We start from the raw sequence: 22,634 nt of genomic DNA on the forward strand, positions 1-22,634 counted from the left end.
GGTTCTTTTGCTTATTTAACTCATTTATTCCATACACCCATGAGGCCTATTTCCTCACTTTTCTCCTTTTCATCTATCTCAAGTAAACAGAAAAACAAAGTTCAGTGAAAAATAAAGATATGCCATAAGCTAGGACAATCATAAAGGAGTAAGGCTTGCAATCTGCATCCTAATTAATACATTTAACATTAAACCAACCTTCTTGAGATTTCTATTTGCATCTGAAAGATGCATACACTAACAGTTAAGAGAAGGCTTGAAAGTGATCTGAACGGAAAACACCTCTACTCATTGAATAAATGCTTTATCCTTTTCTCGTTGCAGAGCAGCGTAGCACATAGGGTTGGCATTGCTTATTTGCCCAACATTAAGAAAATGGCTGCCCATTTCAACTAGACCTTAGAAGAAACCAATGGCCTCTGTTTTAGTTGGTATTCAACTTGATATTCAACTTTCAACTGCTGCCTCCCAGAAACATGGCAAACACTCGCCAACAGCTACTTCTTTTTCAACCAAAGGAAGCTTTGTACAAGGAAACTCCCCAACTTTCTTTTTGAGACAAAAGAATTTAGAATATATTTACCCTAAAGTCTAAAATCGAGTGCTATTTATTTGTGGAATGCTTTCATTTTTTTCTTTATAACTGTCCTTGGAGCAACTGTTCTTTTTGTCCATGTCTTCAGCCCACGTGGGTTCAACAGGAATTTCTATGGCATCTTTTTTTTGGAAGACCTTCTTCAGTGATGGAGAAAAGCTGCCTATTGTTTCACTGTAACCATTCATCTGAGAAAGAAGAGCATCCTGCTGGTTGCAGCACAACTGAGGATCACAGGATCTGGAGATACATGGTGTACTGCACAGGACCTTAGGACAATTGTGTTCTAGGTACTCTGGCTGGATGGTCACCGAATGGATCCCTTCTTCATGGAACACCTCCCTGATTTTGTAGGAAGCAATAGGGTAGTCAGAAGTAGAGTGACACTTGACATGGAGTGTGGCAATGTTCTTCCCCTTGATAAATTCCCAGACATGCAGCTCATGAATGCTGCTAACGCCTGGCACCGCCAATAATTTGTTTGCTAGGAAGAAGAAGAAATACAAAAGGTGAAAATCAGATTTTTATCCAGGTTCTGTAGTATTCCATTTAATATTTAACTGCATCTACAAACACAAAGAATGCCTCTTCAAATGCACAGAATAAGAACCTGATCATAACTTTTCCAGGTTGTACAATAATGTAGGGCAAGTGGTTTGAGAATTCTGGGAGCTGAATGGGAACTGGATGAACTGTCATAAGATCAAATGACCCAGTAAAACTGGGAAAAAACAGTATCAATATGTAGTATGTTTGTAGTATGTAGTATGTTTGAAATTTTTTATTTCAGTGCTGCTTTGGAGTATATCCTTCAAAAAACTGAAGGATGCACATGTTGATATATTTCATACAAAATGTGGATTGATTCAGCAAGCAAATCTCATTCCAAATTTCCAGATTCAGAGGAGTGAATTCAAAAACAAAATCAACCATAACAACACACACATACACGTGTGTGTGTATGAGATTGTAATCCACAATGCAAAACAATAAACCAATCTATTTATATTAGCAGTTATGGACTACAAATGGCTACAAGTATGTATAAGAGTTTCTGCTTCATTATTGTGGGCTGTTCTCGAAATACTGTATGTGCCTTTATTAATCCTCTAAGACTTGAGTCATGTTGCTAGGAAATACCACCGTGTGAGCCTTGAGCATGTAATGCTGCCGTGAATGTATAATCCAGAAACTGCACCAGCTTTTAAGGGTCATAACAGTCCTTAAAGTAACTTACCCAATATTTGCATATTCACATTTTTGGGGACCATTTGCAACAAAATGGTTGCCGTCTCCTTGATAAGTGGAAAGGCTGAAGACAGTATGATAAAGACCATAACAATGGTCAGGCTCGGATCAATGTAACACTGCCAGTTACAAGGTGTGTTCTCATCCAGAGGAAGTACATAGAATATGGAAGCAGCAACCACAACAATAACTGAGCCAAGAGCATCTCCCATCACATGCAAAAGAACACCTGAAACAAAGCATAAGGAAAACATTAGGTAAACAGAAAAAAACTGGATAACTACATTGGAATACATTAAGATTCCAAAATTTGGTATAAACTTATACCAAACTATAAATAAGAACACTTATAGAACTATAAATAAGAACAGTTCATCTCTAATTATGGCTGCCTTACTCTGGAAAAATCTTTCAACTCTAATATAGTACCTCTGATGTTCAAGGCTTCCGACTTTTTTTCTGTTTTCTGTTTCTGATCCTCTTTGGGGGTTTTCTGGGTATCCGTAGAATCACCTGCATTCAAAGAAGAAATGCTGTGTATAAGCTCTATACAGAGAAAGATACAAAACTTTTCAAAACCAACTTATCTTAATCATTCAGAACCAGCAAGTTACTTATGACTCACGCTTGCATACACTCTACATGCAAAGTGTAGTATAATTACAAGCCAAGCAAGCAATGGGGCAAAATTGAATGGATTTGTTTAATATTCATAAAGACCACCTTATACAACCTGATATCTAATTAATTCTGAAATCTCTTCTCTACTATTGTAGTTTAGAAAAAAATAATTTATAGTATCAAAAGACTGTCAAAACAAACACTAATTGACACAAAGATTGCTTTTGTTTATCTACTTTAATGTTACAAATACAATTATTTCTCTGACTTTATTCAATAATAAATTATTATACAAGTACTCTGCCAATACATTATTATACTGTACATGCAATGTAATGAGTAATGTAATATTATGTAATGTAATGTAAAAGAGTAGGAATGAGAGGTATAAATAAGAACAGAACACAGAAGATAGAATAACAGAGTTGGAAGGGACCCTGGAGGTCATCTAGTCCAACCCCCTGCTAGAGCAGGAGAGTCTATTCCAACTATTAGCCTCTACCTAGGATCGAACTCACAGCCAACAGGCAAATGGAATAATCCGAAAAGAATGAATAAGAATTAGCAGAAAGAAGCACGTGCAACGCAACACTTTTCAAAAGGAAATGGGAAATAAGAAAAGGAAGGATAAAAATTATGAGCCAAGAAATCCTTAAAGGGCAAAGAGAAAACGGTGAAACAATAGAGAAGGCGGAAATTGGGTGGGGGGGAACTAGAGAAAAAGGAAAAAGGCAGCTGAAAGGGGAGGGAGGGAGGAAGGAAGATGCTGCGAACGGCGAGCAGAGAGGCAACCGGCTGGCACCTGCTTTCGGGCTGGGCTCAGCGGCGTGGCCGCTCATTTCCACCATCCCCTCTAAGGCGACCGAGCTGCTAGCGACGGTTCGGGTTGGGCTCTCGTCTTCGGGGCTCAAAATGGGTGGGGGCGGCGACCCTCGACCGCAGCAGCAGGCCCAGTCCTGGAAGACGAGGAGTCCCACGAGATTGACGGCCAGACCGATCGCGCCTACCACGAGGATAAGCGTGGCGTTGCTGATGGATTCCGGCCTCGCCAGGCGCTGCAGCGCTTCCATCAGGATGGTGAAATAGAGGGCGGCCAGGAAGACGGCGTTGCAGAGGGCGCCCACCACCTCGGCCCGTCCGCAGCCGTAAGAGGCGCCGGGACACCTTCGGCGTTGGTGAGACAGGCGTCCTGTGACGAGGCCCACGCAGAGAGCGAGCACGTCGGAGAGCATGCTGAAGGAGTCGGAGACCAGCGCGATGGAGTTGCCCACGTAGCCCGACACCAGTTCGGCCACGAAGAAGCTCGCTGTCATGACTAGCATTAAGATCAGCCGGCACGTTTTGCCCGTGTAGCGCCCCATGAGGAGAACTGGAACCGCCGCTCTTCTCTCCCGCCTTAAGTTTCTTCCAGGACCCGTCCCGGCCCGAGCTGTGAGCTGCCTCCTCCCTCCTTCCTCTCCTGAGAGCGGAGGGTACCGGGGACAAGTGACCGGGCGATGGTGACTCTGCGTTTTGCTTTATAACGACGCGGGGAACGCCCATATTGCCGGGTAGCGGACTAATTTGCACTTGTGGTCTGGCCATATTTAGTAAATAGATTTATAGAGTAACAAATTTATCTAATGGGCAGAACAAAATTTTCATGTTTTATGTTATGCAGAAAATCCAGACACAGTTTCCCGGTAGAAACAAAATGAGATGGCTGATTGTAACAGTTCATTTTGACAGTTCACCTCTGCTCGGTCCATCCCTTTTTCCATCTCGTTGTGGAGATTGACTTTTTTTTTTCATTTTTGTGCATCTGGAATGCTCAGATGTAGTTAACATATATAATAACGAAGTTCCTTTTTTTCACTGCTCCTTATCCAATAATATTAAAAGGAAAGCTTCTAGTTTTTAAATGTCTGTGGAGATTCTCAGTCATCTATAGGTCATGTGCTTTTCAAGAGGCAACAGGACTTTTTGAGGGTTGTTTTGTTTTTGGTTTTGGGTTTGTTTGAGGGGTTTTTGGTCTTTTAAAAAATGTTTTACTTCTCATCCAAGAAGCTGTTTCAGCTCTGGAGAAACTTCTTGGATGAGAAGTGAAATGTCTTCAAAGAAAAACCATAAAATCCAGTTGCCTCTTGAAAAAGCACCTTTGGGATTTCTTGTTTAAATTTTATATTTCTTTTAAGAATATTCTGCATTAAAATAGAGTCTGGCCCCAATATTTCTTTGACACAAATCCAATCAAGATGATAAGAAATTCCTTCTTTACAGTAACATTTTCAGTGTACATTTGAGGCAGTTTTATACTGTACACCTTTGACAGTTTATCAAGTGTTAAATGCCAACAATAAATCACCTTGTAAACATTTTCTTTCAGATTATAAGTGTAAATTTGAAACCAGTCATCCACCTGTTTTCCCATTGTTCAAGCATTAATGTATGTGTAGCCAAAAAAAAAACCCTTTGTTTTTTTCTTAAGAAGTTGCTACAAATGGGCCTCTCCTCTCACATCTGCTGTTGGATAAAGGACTTTCCTACTAACAGACCCCAACCTGTTAGGATTGGCAGCTATTTTTCCTCCACTCTTGCTTCAGCACTGGCTCTCCACAGGGTTGTATGCTGAGCCCCCTTTTGTATTCATTCTACACCTACGACTGCACTCCCTCTTGTCCCACTAACTCTATAATAAAATTTGCAGATGGCGCCACATTGGTGGGACTCATATCACGCGAAATCGAGACAGCCTAACGGTCAAAGGTTCTCAGACTGGTCTTGTGGTACAAGAGTCATAACCTCGCCCTGAACATCAAAAAGACCAAAGAATTGATTATAGACTTCAGACAATACAAAGCAGAGCCCTCCCACTATATATCAATGGAGATTGTGTGGAAAGAGTTCATAGTTTTAAGTTTCTAGGAGTTCATATTTCCGACAACCTTACTTGGTCGCTCCACACTATGGCCACTGCAAAGAAGACCCAACAGCACCTGCACTTTCTGAGGCTGCTGAAAAAGAGTGGTCTGGGTGAGAAGTTGCTGGTTACTTTTTACCATTCTACCATTGAGAGCATTTTGGCATACTGTGTAATGGTGTGGTATGCTGGATGCTCTGTAGTGGATAAGAAGATGCTCCAGAGAATTATAAACACAGCACAAAAAATCATCGGTTGCTTTCTTTTTTGGAAGAGATTGCGAAGACCAGACTCTAGAGCACTAAAAATCTCCGCAGACCGTTCACATCCTGGTCATTCATATTTTGAACTGTTACCATCAGGGAGACACTATAGGTGTCTTAAAATGAGGACTAATAGACTGAGAAACAGTTTCTTTTCCAAGGCAATAATTGTCTTGAATCAAACAATGCATTTGTGATTTAGCCCTATGTATATTGTGGCATTTTTAAACTAACTTACTATATATTTTAGATAGGTTTTAGACTAGGTTGATTATTATTATTATTTTATTGTTGTTGTTATTTAATTATTTTAATTTTTAAATACTCTGTAGTGTGATTCTGATGTGGTGTTTGGGGCACTATGCTGGAGTAGCTTTCAAATTTCATTGTATTTGTAGAATGCAATGACAATAAAGGTATTCTATTCTATTCTATTCTATAGAATTCAAACTGACTCTTCATGATAGGTAAAAAGGAAAGGAAAGTGATGTCATTGCAACTCCAGAGGACCCTGGAGGAAACAGATTATCTAGACCAGAGGTCTCATTCTCGCGGCCTGCAGGCCAATTACGGCCCGCAGGACAATATTCTGTGGCCCCCACCGTGATATGAAAGTATAATATTAGTGCGGCATTTGAGGATATTTTTTTAACGTTTTTTGTGGAATCCCTTATGTGGCCCAGCCTCACCCAGCCTCTGCCTCCAGCGGCCCCCAGGTAAATTGAGTTTGAGACAGCTGATCTAGACCTTTTTCAATCAGGTTTCAGGTCCAGATATGGGACCAAATGCATTGTTCACATTCATGGTTGATCTCTGGTGGAAGCAGGATGGAGGTGATGCATCCATCCTTCCTCTCCCTGACTTCTCAATGGATTTCAATACTACCAAGCATGGTATCCCTTTGGGCTGATTTGGGAAGTTAGGGATGGGTGACACAGTTTTATGTTGGTTCACCTTCCTCCAAGGTGCCAGTCAGTGTTAATAGGGAGTGAGAGGTCCAGCCACAGGGTTGCCATCTATATGAATCCGCTGGGTGAGAACATCCATCACCACAGGATCTAGTATCACCAATATACTGATGTTACCCAGTTACAGACCTCCAACCCAGGTGAAGTGAGGGATATGATATATCTTTGGCAATGCCTCGGTTTTCTGGAAGAGGAATAACATACTTCAATTGAACTCTGATAAGATGGAGTGGTTATGGGTAGACCCTTCTGTGTCCGGGAGTTCATCTTTGGTTGTGGATGCACTACCCCAGACAGACCCAGTGTTTAATTTGGGGGTCCTTTTGGACTCACAGTTCCTGCTCAAAAAGCAGGTACATCCATGGCCAGGAGGGCCTTTTCCTAATTTCATATTGTGAATCAATTATGTCCCTTCCTGGATAGGGAGGCTCTCCACTCAGTCACTCATGCCCTGGTCATCTCCCGGTTGGACTATTGCAACATACACTACTTGGGGCTACCCTTGAAAAGTATCCGGAAGCTTCAGCTGGTGCGGAATATGGCTGCATGAGCTATACTGGGTGCCCAAAGGACACATATGTCTGAAAACTGCACTTGTGCCAGTTTGCTTCCAGATCCAAGACAACTTGTTGGACATTACCTATAAAGCCCTACATGGAATAAGTAGGGCTTTATAAGTACCTACAGAACTGGCTTCACCCCATCACATCAGCCCATCCTACTTGTTCAGGTAAGGAAAGCATGCTACCGATCCCATCAGAGAATTCTGAATGGCAGGATCAAGGAAGAGGGCCAGGGTATCTGAGGAGCCATCTTGCCCCAGTGGGATTGGCCCATCCAGCAGAAAAGGCCTACTTTGGTCTGTCAAAGAATTGGACCCCTCCAGTTAAAATTCGGAATATTCTGTACTACCGGTGGCTGATGGGGTAGAGAGAAGATCCTCACGCTCCTGCCACTTGTCCTCTTGGGTTTTAGCCTCTAATTAATCTTTCCTAATTTTAATTGTTGCATATCATCTTTTTATCATTCTGTAAGCTGTCCAGAATGACTTCAGTAGTGACATGGGCAGCATATACACTTAATACTAGTAAATAAATATGTAAACTTTCGTTTGGATTCCTGCATTGGAGTTCCAGCTGATAGCCTAAACCTGTGGTTCTTAACCTTTTTGAAAGAATCGCCCCCTTGAGCCATTGAGGAAGTTATCATCGCCCCCCTCCCCCAACATAACCTCTTAATCACAGCACAGGGAAATAATTCTTCAATTTATGCAAACACATTTTTTGTTTTCTTTAAAATTGTCATCAGGACATGTCAATGCAAATAATTTATTTCCAGTCTTTTTCCCATATCTCAACTGTGTGAAAAATTCTGATGCCACCCATCACTTTACTCCCAAACTTCGTGATACATGTATTTCATTATTATCTTATTTATTCAAGACACTTAAATGCAGTGACCACTGAAAACAAAATTCAATTGCAAGAAAATGAAATGCCCCCCCAAAACAGTAACATTTAATGATTTAATTACAAGTGAATTTTAAGACGCAAAAAGAAATATAAAAAGGGCATAAGAACAAACCACAATGTAGGAACTAAGAATTTCAAGATGAAAACTCTGAAACTAAATTAAGATTGGAGGAAAATCTATATTCATGCACACTGTAAAAAGGGTTAAAAAGATACAAAGAAAATTTTTACAGAAGGAAAGAAACAAAAATCAGCGACAAATTTAATGGGTAAGAGTGATAGAAGCTGCTGCGCAACGCGCATGAAGATGAGCGATGCATATTCACATATGTATGGCGTTCTGTACTGAAGCTAGCTGGAGGAACATTTTAAAATACAGTTCAATCCACTAACAGGGAGCGATCTGATGTTTTTGTACGACAGGTATACAGTGGTTCACTGTATGAAAAAAGTCTCAAAAGTGTCCCCAAAATTTCTTGCTCCATTGCCCCCATATGGCCCCCCCTTCCATTCCTTCACCCTGCATTGCCCCTTTTCATTCCATCGCCCCCCTGAAAAACGAAATCACCCCCTGGGGGCCAATATTGCCCAGGTTAACAACCACTGGCCTAAACAACCTTGTTCAACTCTATGATTTTGTAAAACTAGAGGGCGCTCTTGCACTTTCTATTTAGTGTTGAGAAAAGACTACAATCAAGCAGAAACTTCAGTTGATAAAACGCAGTGGACATTTCTTTTTCTGAATCCTTCAGTCAACTCCCTCACTACTACTACTCTTACTGTTCTTCAGGTTCCTACAGCCTACAAATGGACTAAAACCTTAGTAGAAACCAAATATTTTTTTCCCTGTTACATCAAGGTGTGTCTGTACATGAAAACGATGCAATTTCACCAAGTAGAGATGAAATATTTTTTTTATATTTCCATTTCTGAACTGCCCATCTCCCTCAGAGATAGAATAACGTGGAAGCATTATCTCTGGTTTTATCCATGCTCCAGCAGATGATGGAAGCATTCAGAAGAAAACCTATGATATACATGTGTAAGTTGTTACAGGAATCAAATAGGTTGCACTATGTAAAACACTGCGGAGCCTTCATCTAATATCAGATTGGTCTGATTTTAAAAGATTTCTGAAAAAGTATCTAGAGTAATCTGTCTCTTTTCTAGCAGCTATATAGCAAGAATAGAAGTAGCCAGAAAATGCCATTCAGAAGGCAGAGATATACTTTTTCCTATTTGACTGGATTCACATATTGCACCAAACTGTAGTTTGTTTAACTGAGGATTATTGAATACATGAGGGTTGTACTCAGACAACAAAAACCCATGGCCAAGTAAACCATATTATAATTTAATATAATGTAGGACCCAAATCAGAAAAAAAGAAGAGCTTTGTCATTGGCTATGGTCTTTTATTAAACCCTCTACAGAAAGAAAAAAAATGTTCTTTCCTGATAAGGGACTATAAAAGTAATTACCAGCATTTGAATCAGTGGTGGGATTCAAAAAAATTTACTACTGGTTCTGTGGGCGTGGCTTGGTGGTCTTGGCAGGGGAAGGATACTGCAAAATCTCCAGTCGGAAGTAATATTTGCTGGTTCTCCGAACAACTCAAAATTTCCACTACTGGTTCTCCAGAACTGGTCAGAACCTGCTGAATACCACCTCTGATTTGAATGGTACATCAAATCCTGCTTTCCAGGAAAGGGAACTGTGTGGTTGAAAACATCTTTGACATTTGAAATATTTTTCCTGTATGTCCAAAATATGTGAACCTTGGTCCCAAAGAATAACTATGTAAAATGGCCTGTTCTTTCACTCACAATAACTCCAATGAGTTATTGTGAGTGAAAGAACAGGCCATTTACATAGTTATTCTTTGTAGTTAACTTGCATGTCTTGTCTAATGGACATCTGTACAATCACCAAATCATTAACTGCTAGAAAGGGATATCATGTGTCCTTGGACCTCACCAGATTGCAGAATTGTCATTAATGTCACAGGGTGCAGACAAGTCAGGGAGTACAAAAAGTCAGTGAGTGCAAAGAGTTTATTGCATATTAACATTTGCTTCCTCAGCTCCTGATCTGCAAGAGGCCGATGTATTATCTAAGTAATGCTAATACTTCAAGACCCCTGAACCAGGTAACTGATCCAATTTTGAAGCGAGCTTTTTCCACAATAATGATTGAAGAAATAAAATTTCTCTTCTAAATATGTACATCAGGGATGTCCAAATTTTTAGCCACCAGGGAATCTTTTGATTTAATTTTTTTTAGTGGGCAGGGACCAGAATGGGTAAGAAAGCTGGTGCAATTGTGTCATATGTTTGGGAATGACATGCACTGTGACTCATTGGTTAAAGTGTTAGACCTTTAACCAATGGAAATCTAGATTCAGATTCACCCTCAATCTTTAAAGCCTATTGGGTGACTTTGCGCCAATCATTCTTTGCCCAACCTACAAGGGAAATTAGAAAGAATTGCCTCGACCTTCAAGAGGAAATGTGGGATATATTTCTAACAAAGCATGACATGTGGAGAGCTAATTCTGTTTTCAAAGAAGCTTTTGATACTGCTTCATATAAGATTTTTCAATGAGGAACCTCTGATAAGCATCTGTTCTACAGATATTAAAGTTCTATGAGATGAATCCACCACCTTCTACTTAGAAACACTGAACAGAATAAATCTAGAGAACATATTTATTTATTTATTTATTTATTTTGATTTGTCAATCGCTTACAAGATAATAGGTATAAGTATATACATAGTTATGAATACATGAAATGGGTACATATAAGAAAAATAAGAGAAACAATAGGAAAGGGACGGTAGGCATGTTGGTGCGCTTATGCACGCCCACTACAGACCTCTTAGGAAAGGGGTGAGGTCAATAGTGGACAGTCTAAGGTTAAAGTTTTTGGGGTTTGGGGAAGAAACCACAGAGTCAGGTAGAGTATTCCAGACATTGACTACTCTGTTGCTGAAGTTGTATTTCCTGCAATCAAGTTTGGTGCGATTAACCTTGAGTTTGTATCTATTGTTTGTTCTTGTGTTGTTATGGTTGAAACTGAAGTATTCATTGACAGGTAGGACATTGCAATGTATACTATACTTAGATCAGACTGAAGGCAGTGTAGTTCTAGGTTTTCTAGGTCTAGAATTTCAAGTCTGGTGGCATAAGGTATTCTGCAACGAGTAGAGGAATGGAGAACTCTTCTTGTGAAATATTTCTGGACTTTCTCAACTGTGCTGATTTCAGATACGTAATGTGGGTTCCAGACTGATGAGCTGTATTCGAGTATTGGTCTAGCAAATGTTTTGTATGCTCTAGTTAGTAGTGTGATATTACCAGAGTTAATAACATTAACTCTTAATTAATTTAATTAATTAATTAATTTAATTAATCAATTTAGTTAATAACAAATTAGCACTCAGAAATTATTTATTCCCCCATGAGGTTCAATTTACAATGTCCAACTATTTAATTCTATTTAGTTTTCTTTTGCTTAACAGCTTTGAAACCTGTTTTGTCTGCAGTAGAATGATTCACAATAATAGTTAAAAACAAAAATGTATGTCTTTGTGGCAGTATATAGGCTTGAAGTAGACATATCCACAGGTTTAGCGTCTTTCCAGGTGTAGAATCTTAGTTGTATAACTATGTTTTTTTTATATAACTTTATATATATAACTCCTTTCCAAGCCCAGCACCTTATTTGAAGGATGTTGAGGACTTGGGAGAAAAGTATTGTTTTATACGAATTACATATTATATAAAAATATGAGTGAAATTTGATGTAACAGCTCTTGCTAACTTCAGGAGATGTTTTTTAAAAAGGAATTGGATTTCAACATTTCTGAAGGAAATTTCTCCCAAACCTGTAATATCCTCCTACAAGTTGCAAGGTAAGTAATTTAGTTTCTAGAAACAGTGATATTTGTTTTCCTTTCCCATCCTCTAAAAAAAGCAAAGGATAGCATTTAATGAACCACGGTCATGCTCTCATACACACATTCCTAGAGCAATAGCTATTTTTAATATGTTTCCTATAAATGAATTAAAATGTTTTGAAGACTTACATATAGTTGGAATAGGAATCATCACCGGACTATCATTAGGAAAGTAATCTAAAAAAGAAGGAAGTAAAGAATGTTTTAATATTCTGTGAATGGGTCTGATTGATCTCATTGCACTGCTGGACACAACAGTATTATTGTTTCAGAATGCAATTGGTAAGTTTTGTGTTGGTAAAATAGATGCCATGTTTTTTCTTTTGAGTGCTAGATCCATAAAGTAACTATAGAACTTCATCTTTCCTAATAATTAAGTTTTAACAATTTAGTACAGGTTCTTACATATTAGCATTGGATCTCACACAAGGCATAGGAGATATTCCAACGTAATTTACACCTTTTTTTCAGTAAGGATAATGAAAATATATCACTGTATATGTTGCACAGTAGGATCTGGAGCCAGCTTAGATAGATTCATCCCAGATTTATTAATTCGAACTATCTCAGTAATGAAGTTCATGCTTCATATAATTGACTTATATCAGAGTTATATAATAATTTGTTAGCTGCCATCCATACCTTATGCTTATAAAGGTAGATAATTGAATAATTAATCACTTCAGAATTTTTCTTCTTTTTCAATTGTGTATGATTCTCAGATACTGCCTGGAAAAATACCTGCAATTTTCTTGACAAGCATTTTTCAGAAGTGGGTTGCCATTGCCTCCTTCCTAGGGCTGAGAGAAAGTGGATGGCCCAAGGTTATTCATCTGACTTTGTGAATAAGGTGTGACTAGAACTAATGGTCTCTAGCCTGATGTCTTAACCACTACACAAAACTGGTTCTCGTTAATTTGAAAGATGCTTACAATCATGAACCTTAATCTATTGACCCAAATGTTCATCCAACCCAACCTTGCATGTGACTGACCTACTGAATCTTGCCCAAAAATTATTGTATAATTTTTAATATGACCAAAAAGAGGTAGAATGAAAAACCTAAACAGTTTATTAAACTTACATAAAATCAAACATAATTTGTCCAGGTGATATCCATTTTGGTTGTACATTCCTATAGCATGCTCAAAAGGCAAATGCAGCCTTCAACTGCAGAAGAGTTACATATCCTTAGTATATAGTTTGAGATTTTAAGTGGAAGTAGATACAATTATAGCAAACATATATTTAAAACTATACCAAACTATAAAACTAAATACAGATTTATTGCATTTATTGCATTTCTCTTGACAGAAATTCATTTTGAGTTTCAGAAATCAACTATCAATCTTTGATGAATGAAGGCAAATATCAACCTTTGCTTCTAAGTATTGGTTATGGTGTTGCTTACCTGTTTCCATATCTTGGTCTACAGAACCACGACAGTAACAACAGTCCATAAAGACGACATAACTGACCACGTTGAAGAGCAGACCTATGATTCCAACAATGAGAACGGACAGAGCTTGTTCTGTCTTTTCTGGGTTGAGAAACCTCTTCACAGCTTCAATCAGGATGCTGAACATCAGGGCAGTGGCAAAGACAGAATTGCCAAAGGCTCCTACAACATCAGCCCGCAGAAAGCCATATGTGTTGCTCTTATGCCATCGTATGCGACTGAAACGGACCCCAAGCAAGCCAATAATCATGGATATCAGGTGGGACAGGACTGCAAAGCCATCAGAAGCTAGCGCAAGAGAATTACCCACATATGCTACTGCCATTTCTACCACAAAAAGTAGAAAGGTGACAAAGGACATAAAAAGAAGTCGACTGCTTCTTCCCGTGTAGCGTCCCATGGCTTCAATGCTCTGTGGGCTCTCTGCGTCTAGGGCAAGGACCTTAATAGCACTAGCAAAGATTTCAGCAATTCTCTTCTTTTTATCATCTCCTGCTGGATGTGTTTAGATGTTAATTTTTATAAGACGCAGTAAAACAATAAATACTGTTTCAAGGTCAATTTAGCAAGAGGTTATCTTGTACAGACCATTAATAAAAAATGCGTAAAACATAATGCTATCTGCCTCCTCTATTGTGACACGCTGGTTGTTTATTCTTCATAATAGCCAAGGTACAAAACTATGGAGATTTTTGTTTATTTCACTGGATCTAGTCTTTTAAATAAGATTAAGAATAAACAAGAATAGGTCTTTGGTTTCATTAGACATATAATCTTGTATTGTTGTTTTTCCACTCTTTTTTTTCCTTCAAATAGATGGATAGACATATAACAAGGAAGGGAGATGTTTTACTGCAGATTCCTCCTCCCAAGAGATTCAGTGCCAAACAACTACAAGGCATAAATGAAAGCGTTTTCTCTCTCCCCAACTGAAGTCTGCATTACTTGCTTGGTGTAGGTAAAAGGTCAAAGATCTTTACATCAGTAACATACCCTAAGTCCATATTTCTCAAACTTCTCAGAACTGTATCGCCATTTTTTCTGAATTAAATTTGGACATGCATTTTTGTTTCTATTACACCATTTACAAGGTTGAGAATACAAATTAGTCTTGGATAAAAGCCAAAAGGTGTCATTTGTATGGGTAAGATCCGGTTTCATTTTTTTCGTATCCTGGTCTACTTTATAGGAATGTTGTGGAAATAAAATAAGAAAACCATGTTGGTCATGGGAAAAGGTTATAAACAGAGCCAATTCACTGGTACCTATGTAAAATATCCCAACTGACCTGAAACAAAAATGGGGAAATCTTCCTTTTTGAAGTTTTGCTTCAAAAACAAACAAAAAACATTCCAATGCGGGTCCCTCCAGGTACTTTGGAATATCCCTCTCATTATCTTACACTGTCCACACTGGCTGAATAACAGAATAACAAAATTGGAAGGGACCTTGGAGGTCTTCTAATTCAAACCCCAAGCAGAAGGTCCTACACCAGTGATGGCTAACCTTTTAGTCATCACGTGCCGAAAGTGCATGTGTGCAGCTGGGTGTGCACATGTGTGCCTGTACCCATAATGCAATGTGCACACAACCCCCTGCCCCCTGCACATGCACTTGTGACCCCACTGCATTCTGCGTGCCTCTGCACATGGGCGCGGGTGACCCACACACACTGCATGTCTCCGCGCACACCTCCCGCGCACGCTCCACCCTTTGTGCATGTACGACAGATACCCAACAATCAGCTGGCTGGCGGGAGGCATGCGTGCATGCGCAATGGACCTGACAGCTCACGTGCCAGCAGAAATGGCTCTGTGTGCCACTTTCCGGCACACGTGCCATAGGTTCGCCATCACAGTCCTATACTGTTTCAGATAAACGGCTGTCAAATTTCTTCTTAAAAACCTCCAGTGATTGAGCACCCACAACTTCTGAAGGCAAGTCATTCCACTACTTCATTGTTCAGTCAGGAAATTTCTTGTAACTTCTAGGTTGCTTCTCTCCTTGATTAGTTTCCATTCATCGCTCCTTGTCCTGCCTTCAGATGCTTTGGAGAATAGGTTGACCCTCTCTTCTTTGTGGCAACCCCTTAAATATTGAAATACTGTTATGTCAGCCTAGTTATATCCAATTCCCGTAACCATTCTTCATATATTTTAGCCTCTAGTTCCCTACTCATCTTTGTTGCTCTTCTCTGCACTCTTTCTAATCTCAACATCTTTTCTATAGTGTGGTGACCAGAACTGAATGCAATATTCCAAGCACAGTCTTACCAAGGCATTACAAAGTGTTACTACAACTTCAGATGATCTGGATTCTGTTTCTCTTTTAATGCAGCCTTGCACTAGATTAGCTTTTTTAGCAACTGCACCATAGTGTTGGTTCATACTTAAGTTGCTGTCCACTAAGATTCCTAGATCTCTCTCACAGTTACTGCTATTGAGACGGGTACCACTTATTTTATACCTGTGCATTTGGTTTTCCTTGCCTAAGTGTAAAAACTTAGTTTTCTCACCACTGAATTTTATTTTGTTAGATAGGGCCCAGGGTTCAAATGTCATGGTTCCGAGGAATGGTCCCAATCAAGAAAGAAAGAAAAAGAAATAGGAAGGAAGGGAAAGAGAGTGTGTGTGTGGATATTCCATAATCTAATAATATAAATAATGCACACTGAGTAAGAGTTGCCAGGGAGATAGCACTAACAATGTTTAGCTGGGTCCAGTTTCAACATTATATCATAATCTTTGCTTAGTCAGCTTCTAGGAATTCTCTCAGAGGAGGCTTCAACTATTTACATCGACCAACTGAACTTTACTGGTTACATTGCTTTAAAGAAAATGCTTTGACCTTTATTTAGAACGTGCTGTACAAGTGGGGCACTCTGCTGCTTTGCATACAAAAACACCATATCCAGATTCATGAAAACTTTGTTGTACTAAGATGCGCATTTTTCATCCCAGCACCTTAGCTTCAGAAGAGTAAGGAACTACTAGTAGATACAACTAATAAAATTAGGGATAGAAAATATTAGTTTTCCTGCAGACATTTCATTACCCAAACTAGGTAACATTATCAGTGCACTGATACTGTTACCTAGTTTGGGTAATGAAACATCTGCAAAAAAACAAGCAAGCTTAGTGAGCGTCAAAACCCCACATGTCAAATCTGAACTACAAATATTCTCCTTTTTTAGTACAGAAAATACTAACAGAAAATCATTATATCATTATATCTCATAATTATTGGATTTCTACTTTCCTGGTTTTCTAGAATGCAACCATTCGCAATGCAAATTTAACATAATAAGTGTTCTCACAAAAGATAGAAATATAAATATTTTTTAAACAATTTAAATGTTGAACCTTTTCTTTAAATGAAGCTTATAAATCAGAACAAGTCTATATATTCAATGGTAGAATGCCATTCTGAGTCTGGTTTTATTATCTGTAGAGTTTGGCAGGTTTTTTGTTTATTTTGGCAATCAAAACGTCAATATGCTTGAGACAAATTGGTCATTTAAGGTAATGGACACAATCAGCTATTTAGTACTTTTATGAAAACAAGCCTAAAGTTGTAAAGGACAGAGTCTTTATGATGATGATTAAGAACTAGGTCTTCCTAATTCTTTTTTATAAAAGATGAAGTCAGTGCCTGAGTGGGCTGAAAATTAGAAACATATTGCAGGGTTTCTTTTAATGCACATTAATTATTAAGCTGAATTTTCAAAAAACAATATATTTTAAATATTGTTTAAATAGGCTATTCTTTTATTCTTGGATGAACATTTCTTGGCCCAGATCCTCATGATAGTATAAACGCCTACTAAATGTTTAGAATTTGACACAAGTAACTATTTAAATGAGTGATTGATATGACTCAATCACCCTTTTGAAGCTAATTGTGTAAAATATTGGAAAAGATTCATCCCCTGGAGATTTGGAGAAGAGCTTAAAAAAAAAAGTGCTGTATGAGTTACAGCACCGCTCTCTGGAATCAGAATGGGTCCTTGAGACTCCCACTCTAGCTGCACTTCCTTCACCTCTAGCCTCCGGTTTTCCTCCTCCACTGGGCCTCCAGCCCTCTGCCCTGCACCCTTCAGCCCAGCCCAGCTCAATTCATATTTGTCCCAGGCTTTGGGCCACACGGGACAATTAGCCACCACCCAATCGGGTGGCAGGCAGAAACCATGGTCCTCTAGGGGCAGCATGTGATTTCCGATCACAGGGGCTTTGGGGCTATGGGGGGCACTATGGCATGAGGCTTCTGGTGTGTGGGGCTACGGCAGAACTACAGTGGTGTTGTTGTGGTTAGCCGGCAGCAAGTGCCGATGGCTGAGGAGAGCGAGGACTCAGATGAGGGGCCAGGACCATTAGGGAGTGGACTGCTGCCTTCAGAGATTATGGGGGCTGGCAGCAGTGATGAGGAGGTTCCCGAGGAGCCTGTGCCAAATGCACATGCGCGCAGGATTGCTCGTAGGAAAGAGCAGTTACAACAGCACGGGCAACTCAGGAGTAAGGCTGCAAGGTAATGGCCCCTTCCTCAAGATGATAAAAGCCAGCTGTGAAACTAACCTTCTTTGTAAAAGGCAAAGATGTTTTGAAACTCTAGCCTCGTGGACATTCCATATCCTGAGTTTGTATTTGAACATTTTTGTATTGCAAATTATTTCTTGTCGGTTATCTTTGGGCAAGCCTTGCAGTTTGGCAAGGCTTGTGCTTATCACAGCTAATTTTTTTGTAAAAGCATTACAAAGCTTTTGTTCCTTTTGAATTGCGTTTGATTTGTCAGAAAAGGCCGTGGGTCAGAACAGGTGTAAGTCTTCTGGCATGTGGGGGTGTGCAGCAGGCCAACTGCCCGTTCAGTATCAGGCAGGCAGGATGAGGTGTGGAGTGGAGTGGGGCGGCAGGCCGGAATCCATGAGCAGAGGCAACGGAGGGGATGGGAGGGGAAAAAAGGAAGCTGCTGCTGGTTTTTTTAAGCTGTCAGAGGCTCCAGAGCAGAAAACAGGTGGGCGTTGGGGGGGCGCTTCTCATTTTGACCTCTCCCCTTAATTTCTCCTTCTGGTATGGGAGGGGGTTTCTTTTCCTCCCTAATGCCTGCCTCTTTTCTTCCTCACTGCCCCTCTTGCAGCCTTTTGTGGGGGTTTTTTTCCCCCTTTTTTTCAGTCTCTCATAGTAATGTGGTTAGTATTCCACCTTATTTCTGTCTCTTTAACTCTCAAACTACCCTTATCAACTCCACTCACGAACCTGTCCACTTACCAAATTTTCAAATCTGACCATCAACTGCACAAAATACACTTCAATAGCAATAGCATTTATATTTGTAAATAGCTTCATAATGCTTTATACACACTCTGAGCAATTCACAATGTCAGCATATTGCCCCCAACAATCTGGGTCATTTTACTGACCTTGGAAGGATGGAAGGTGAGTCAACCTTGAGTTGGTTGGGATTGAACTCCAGGTTGTGGGCAGTTAGCCTGCAACATTGCATTCTAACCACTATGCCACCACAGCCCCTACTTCAAGTTACACTACACACTGTCGCCACCATATTTTTAAAAAATGAACAGTTAAGGATCTACTGCTAATTTTATTTATTGTTTTCATATTAGGCGAGTTTGGGGTATGTTTAGGATTTATCATGTTCTGCAAACACAGATTGATTGATTTATGATTTAATTGATTCAGCAAACCCAGAAAATAGTTTAATCCAGTAGTCAGATTTTGTACAAATGCAACCTAGTGTGGACCTATTTCAAAGCAAAAATGAATGTTCTATTTCCCATCCTGTCAGATAGGATGCTGAATTATAGCTTACAGTATCCTTCACTGCTAGCCATTATTAATACTCTGAATTCAGCAGGTCCAGAAAGACCGCGGTGGATAGAGTGCTATTGCCAATGCTTTACTTGGTGCTTGCAAAAGTCTGGATGGAATGACAACAAACAGAGCAAATAGCTTTCTCTTGCATCTCTGGAAAACTTCATGCTTGGGTCTCCATGGAGCCTATCAGTCTGGACATAACTACAGTGGTGCCTTCCAAGTTCCTTTGTCCCATTTGATTTAGTTTTTTCTTTCCTTTTAGGGTCTTGTAATTAAAAGAAATTGGGAAACTAGCAAAGTTAAGTGTCTCTCTTTTTTTGCAAGAAAATTTCTGATCCACCCAAATAATCTATAGAGGTCTTATTTTATTTTTTAATTTAAAGAAAATGAAAAAAAAACCTTGTATGTACCTCCCTAATTCCCAACTGTAATTCTCAATATATAACATAGGATTAACATAACAAGATTTTAAAAAACATAGCCATTAGCAGCTCATAATCACTCAATTCTTAATAAATGATTTATCCAACACCCTGCCCATGCCCAATGGAAAAGCCAGGTCCTCAAGCTCTTACAGAAGAGTAATCAGTGAGATCCACTGAATCTAGAAGTACGGTGTTCCAGAGGATAGATCTCATGATATAGAGGACATGTCTTCTGGATCTCACCAGAAGACTCTAATATAGAAGAGCGTGTCAGATCTTGTGGGTCAGGCAGAGATAACTGAACATAGACAGACTTGCAAGTACTTAGCCCTTGTGGATCTTACACTGATGCTATTATATCTTCTCTAAACACTTTCCCACTTCTATGACTCTATGATTACCCATTAGACAGATACGTTTTCTTTTCATTAATACAAAAATAAGGCAAGTAATAGATGACAATACTTGTTTATTATAGAGATACTGTATACAGAAAGGTTTATGCAATACTGCAAGTTGAACTGAAAGGATATGACTCTCTATGGCTTTGTTAGTTGCTATTTTAAAAAGTAACAACAAAAACCTGGATAGTATCAGGAAACATCTCAGTCTTTAATTTAAAAAGTTGAGTTGAAATATAAGGAAACTCATTTCCAACAGTAATTTAATAACTGCGCCCAAAGAGAGTGTAAAACTTTGCAGGGTTCTTGTCACAGACACATCTTGCTCCATTCTGCAGCTCACAAAGGGGTTTAAAGGGGATGCAGAGACTTTTTGCTCCCATGGATGGAGCGCCAGGTTCAAGATCTTGATCTCTGAAACAGAAAGCAGGTTTTTTTGTACAATTCTCAGGTTATTAATTTGGAACAGTTTATACTTGTCAGTTAGAAGTTGTCAGGTATAACCTAGTTAGTGCTTACCTTACAAAGTTAAAATAACTTTAAGCAAATGAATTAATTAGGTTCTATTAGCCTTGAAGGATGTGAGACTGCCTCTGAGAGCCGTCTGCTGGAAGGCTTCTGGGCTTCTTTGTGCAGTTTGTTGGCCACTATGAGAACAGAGTGCTGGACTAGATGGATCAGGGGTCCAATCCAGCAGGGCACTGCTTTTGTTCACCAACACACACACCATGTCACCATTGTTTCATACAGATGTACTTTTCATAAGTTAATTCTTTACATGAGTCATACATGCAAGTTTTTACAAAAAATTCTTTCTAGTTTTCAAACCGTAACACATAAAATATATTGTAACTGAAAAATATACATTCTAAAATTTCTTTCTCTTTTACTCATCTACATAACACCTCTCTCTCTTTCTCTTCTTACCTGGCAGTTGCTTTTTTGATCCAGTCCTCACATTCTATTTCTCCACAGAAAGGAATCTGCACTATCTGAAATAAGAGAACATGCACATATTTTAGAGATCATGTAGAAAGAGTTACTTTTTAAATAAGAATTTTATTAAATTGTAATAATATCCATTGCTTTAGGGGCTCTCTATTTAGATTTGCAATACCAAAGAGCTAAAGTAACTCCAGCTATCTTAAAAGTAATCACACTGACTCTACTTGCTTATAAACTGTCTTTGTATATTCAGTACATAGACAACTGCTAAGATTTATTCAGTGTTTTCTTTAAGTCTTATGAGACTTTAACATGCACATTTAATGAAAGCATAAAGGCATCTCTTATTAGCAAAATCACATAAAACAACAAATTGAACCACAGAATTTTTGGGGGAAATCTAATCTTTATAATAAAAAGAACTAAACATTGTAAAGAGACAAATGTAGAGATCATCCTTATTTTAACAAAACAATGGAAGAGAAAAAGGCAAAAATTTTGCTTTAATTTCTGATTTTGTTTTCAAAAATTTGATATCCATACTATTCTAATAAAATTTCAAAATTTCCAGTGCATTTTGCAGATGTGATAGGGCAACATAATTTCTATTTAATGATGAAAAAAAAACCTTCTTTGCAAATACTTACAATAATTTTCGGCATTCTGATATACATTGTGGTCAATGTATTAGCCCAAAATTTATGTTGCTAAGCAAGACATTTGTTAAATGAATTTTGCCCCATTTTACAACCTTTCTTGCCATAGTTATTAAGCAAGTCATTGCAGTTGTTAAGATAGTAATACGGTTGTTAAGTGAATCTGGCTTTTCCATTGATTTTACTTGTCAGAAGGCAGCAAAAGGTGATCACATGATCCCAGGACTCTGCAACCGTCATAGATATGAATCAGTTGCCAAACATCTGAATTTTGATCGTGGGACCATGGGGATAGTGCAACAGTCGGTAAGTGTGGAAAACAGTCATAAGTCACTTTTTTCAATGTTGTTGTAACTTCAAACTAAATGAACTATTGTAAGTCGAGGACTACCTGTAATCTCTAATAATTCAGTTGCATTTTGTGACTAAGAATCATTCCAATTTATATAAATCTTAAACTGATACAAATAGAAATTAATTCAAACTCAAAGTTCACAAAAGTTTTATCCACATCTATCAGTGGAAGAGAACAGAGCTAGTGGAAGGGCTCCAACCTTTTGGGCACTAGGGACCAAAAGGACAGACATTTTTCAAAGGACTGGAAGGTACATGATTTCACATGCTGCCTGGATCCCACGGATGGAGCTTCACTTCACACACCCATTTTCTCGCATGCCGCAGCCAGGTGCTGGTCCACAGACCAGGGGTTGGAGCCCCCTGAACTAGTGGATCAAACTATCCATTCTTCCATGTACTTCTTCAGCACTTCCTCCCAAATCTATATTATATCTAATGAATTCTAATTGACATTGCCTTATAAATTGAAAGAATGCATATTTACACACCTACCTACCTGCCTCTCTCTGTCAAGTATATTCTTTATTCTAAAGGAAG

General features: G+C 38.9%; 2 protein-coding genes, 1 long non-coding RNA gene and 1 pseudogene across 8 annotated transcripts in view; 1 reads left to right on the forward strand and 3 right to left on the reverse strand.

Annotated features, from left to right (window-relative positions):
• LOC148127609 (uncharacterized) overlaps positions 1–410 on the forward strand; it is a 132,370-nt gene extending 131,960 nt beyond the window's left edge. Inside the window, exon 3 of the long non-coding RNA XR_015743649.1 lies at positions 325–410. This is a non-coding gene — a long non-coding RNA (uncharacterized LOC148127609). The remainder of the gene's footprint in view (positions 1–324) is intronic.
• Positions 411–591: 181 nt separating this feature from the next.
• Positions 592–5,617, reverse strand: LOC113433264 (calcium/manganese antiporter SLC30A10). Its single transcript, XM_026695744.2, has 4 exons — positions 3,267–5,617; positions 2,273–2,356; positions 1,833–2,072; positions 592–1,079 (listed from the first exon to the last, which is right to left on the reverse strand). The coding sequence occupies exons 1-4, from the start codon at positions 3,823–3,825 to the stop codon at positions 592–594; spliced, it is 1,371 nt and encodes a 456-aa protein (XP_026551529.1). The 5' UTR covers positions 3,826–5,617.
• A 5,009-nt stretch (positions 5,618–10,626) lies between these two features.
• On the reverse strand, positions 10,627–13,885 carry LOC148127611 (calcium/manganese antiporter SLC30A10-like; annotated as a pseudogene).
• A 6,305-nt stretch (positions 13,886–20,190) lies between these two features.
• EPRS1 (glutamyl-prolyl-tRNA synthetase 1) overlaps positions 20,191–22,634 on the reverse strand; it is a 47,796-nt gene continuing 45,352 nt past the window's right edge. For all 6 annotated transcript variants that reach the window (XM_026695743.2, XM_026695742.2, XM_087933628.1 and 3 more), the window contains 2 exons: positions 21,067–21,131; positions 20,191–20,553 (listed from right to left, as the gene is read on the reverse strand). In XM_026695743.2, coding sequence (XP_026551528.1) covers positions 20,403–20,553; positions 21,067–21,131 — 216 coding nt within the window. In that variant the 3' untranslated portion in view covers positions 20,191–20,402. The remainder of the gene's footprint in view (positions 20,554–21,066; positions 21,132–22,634) is intronic.

This window comes from Pseudonaja textilis, chromosome 1 (assembly GCF_049901715.1).
Source record: "Pseudonaja textilis isolate UNSWEBS1 chromosome 1, rPseTex1.2, whole genome shotgun sequence".
Taxonomy (NCBI): Eukaryota; Metazoa; Chordata; class Lepidosauria; order Squamata; family Elapidae; genus Pseudonaja; species Pseudonaja textilis.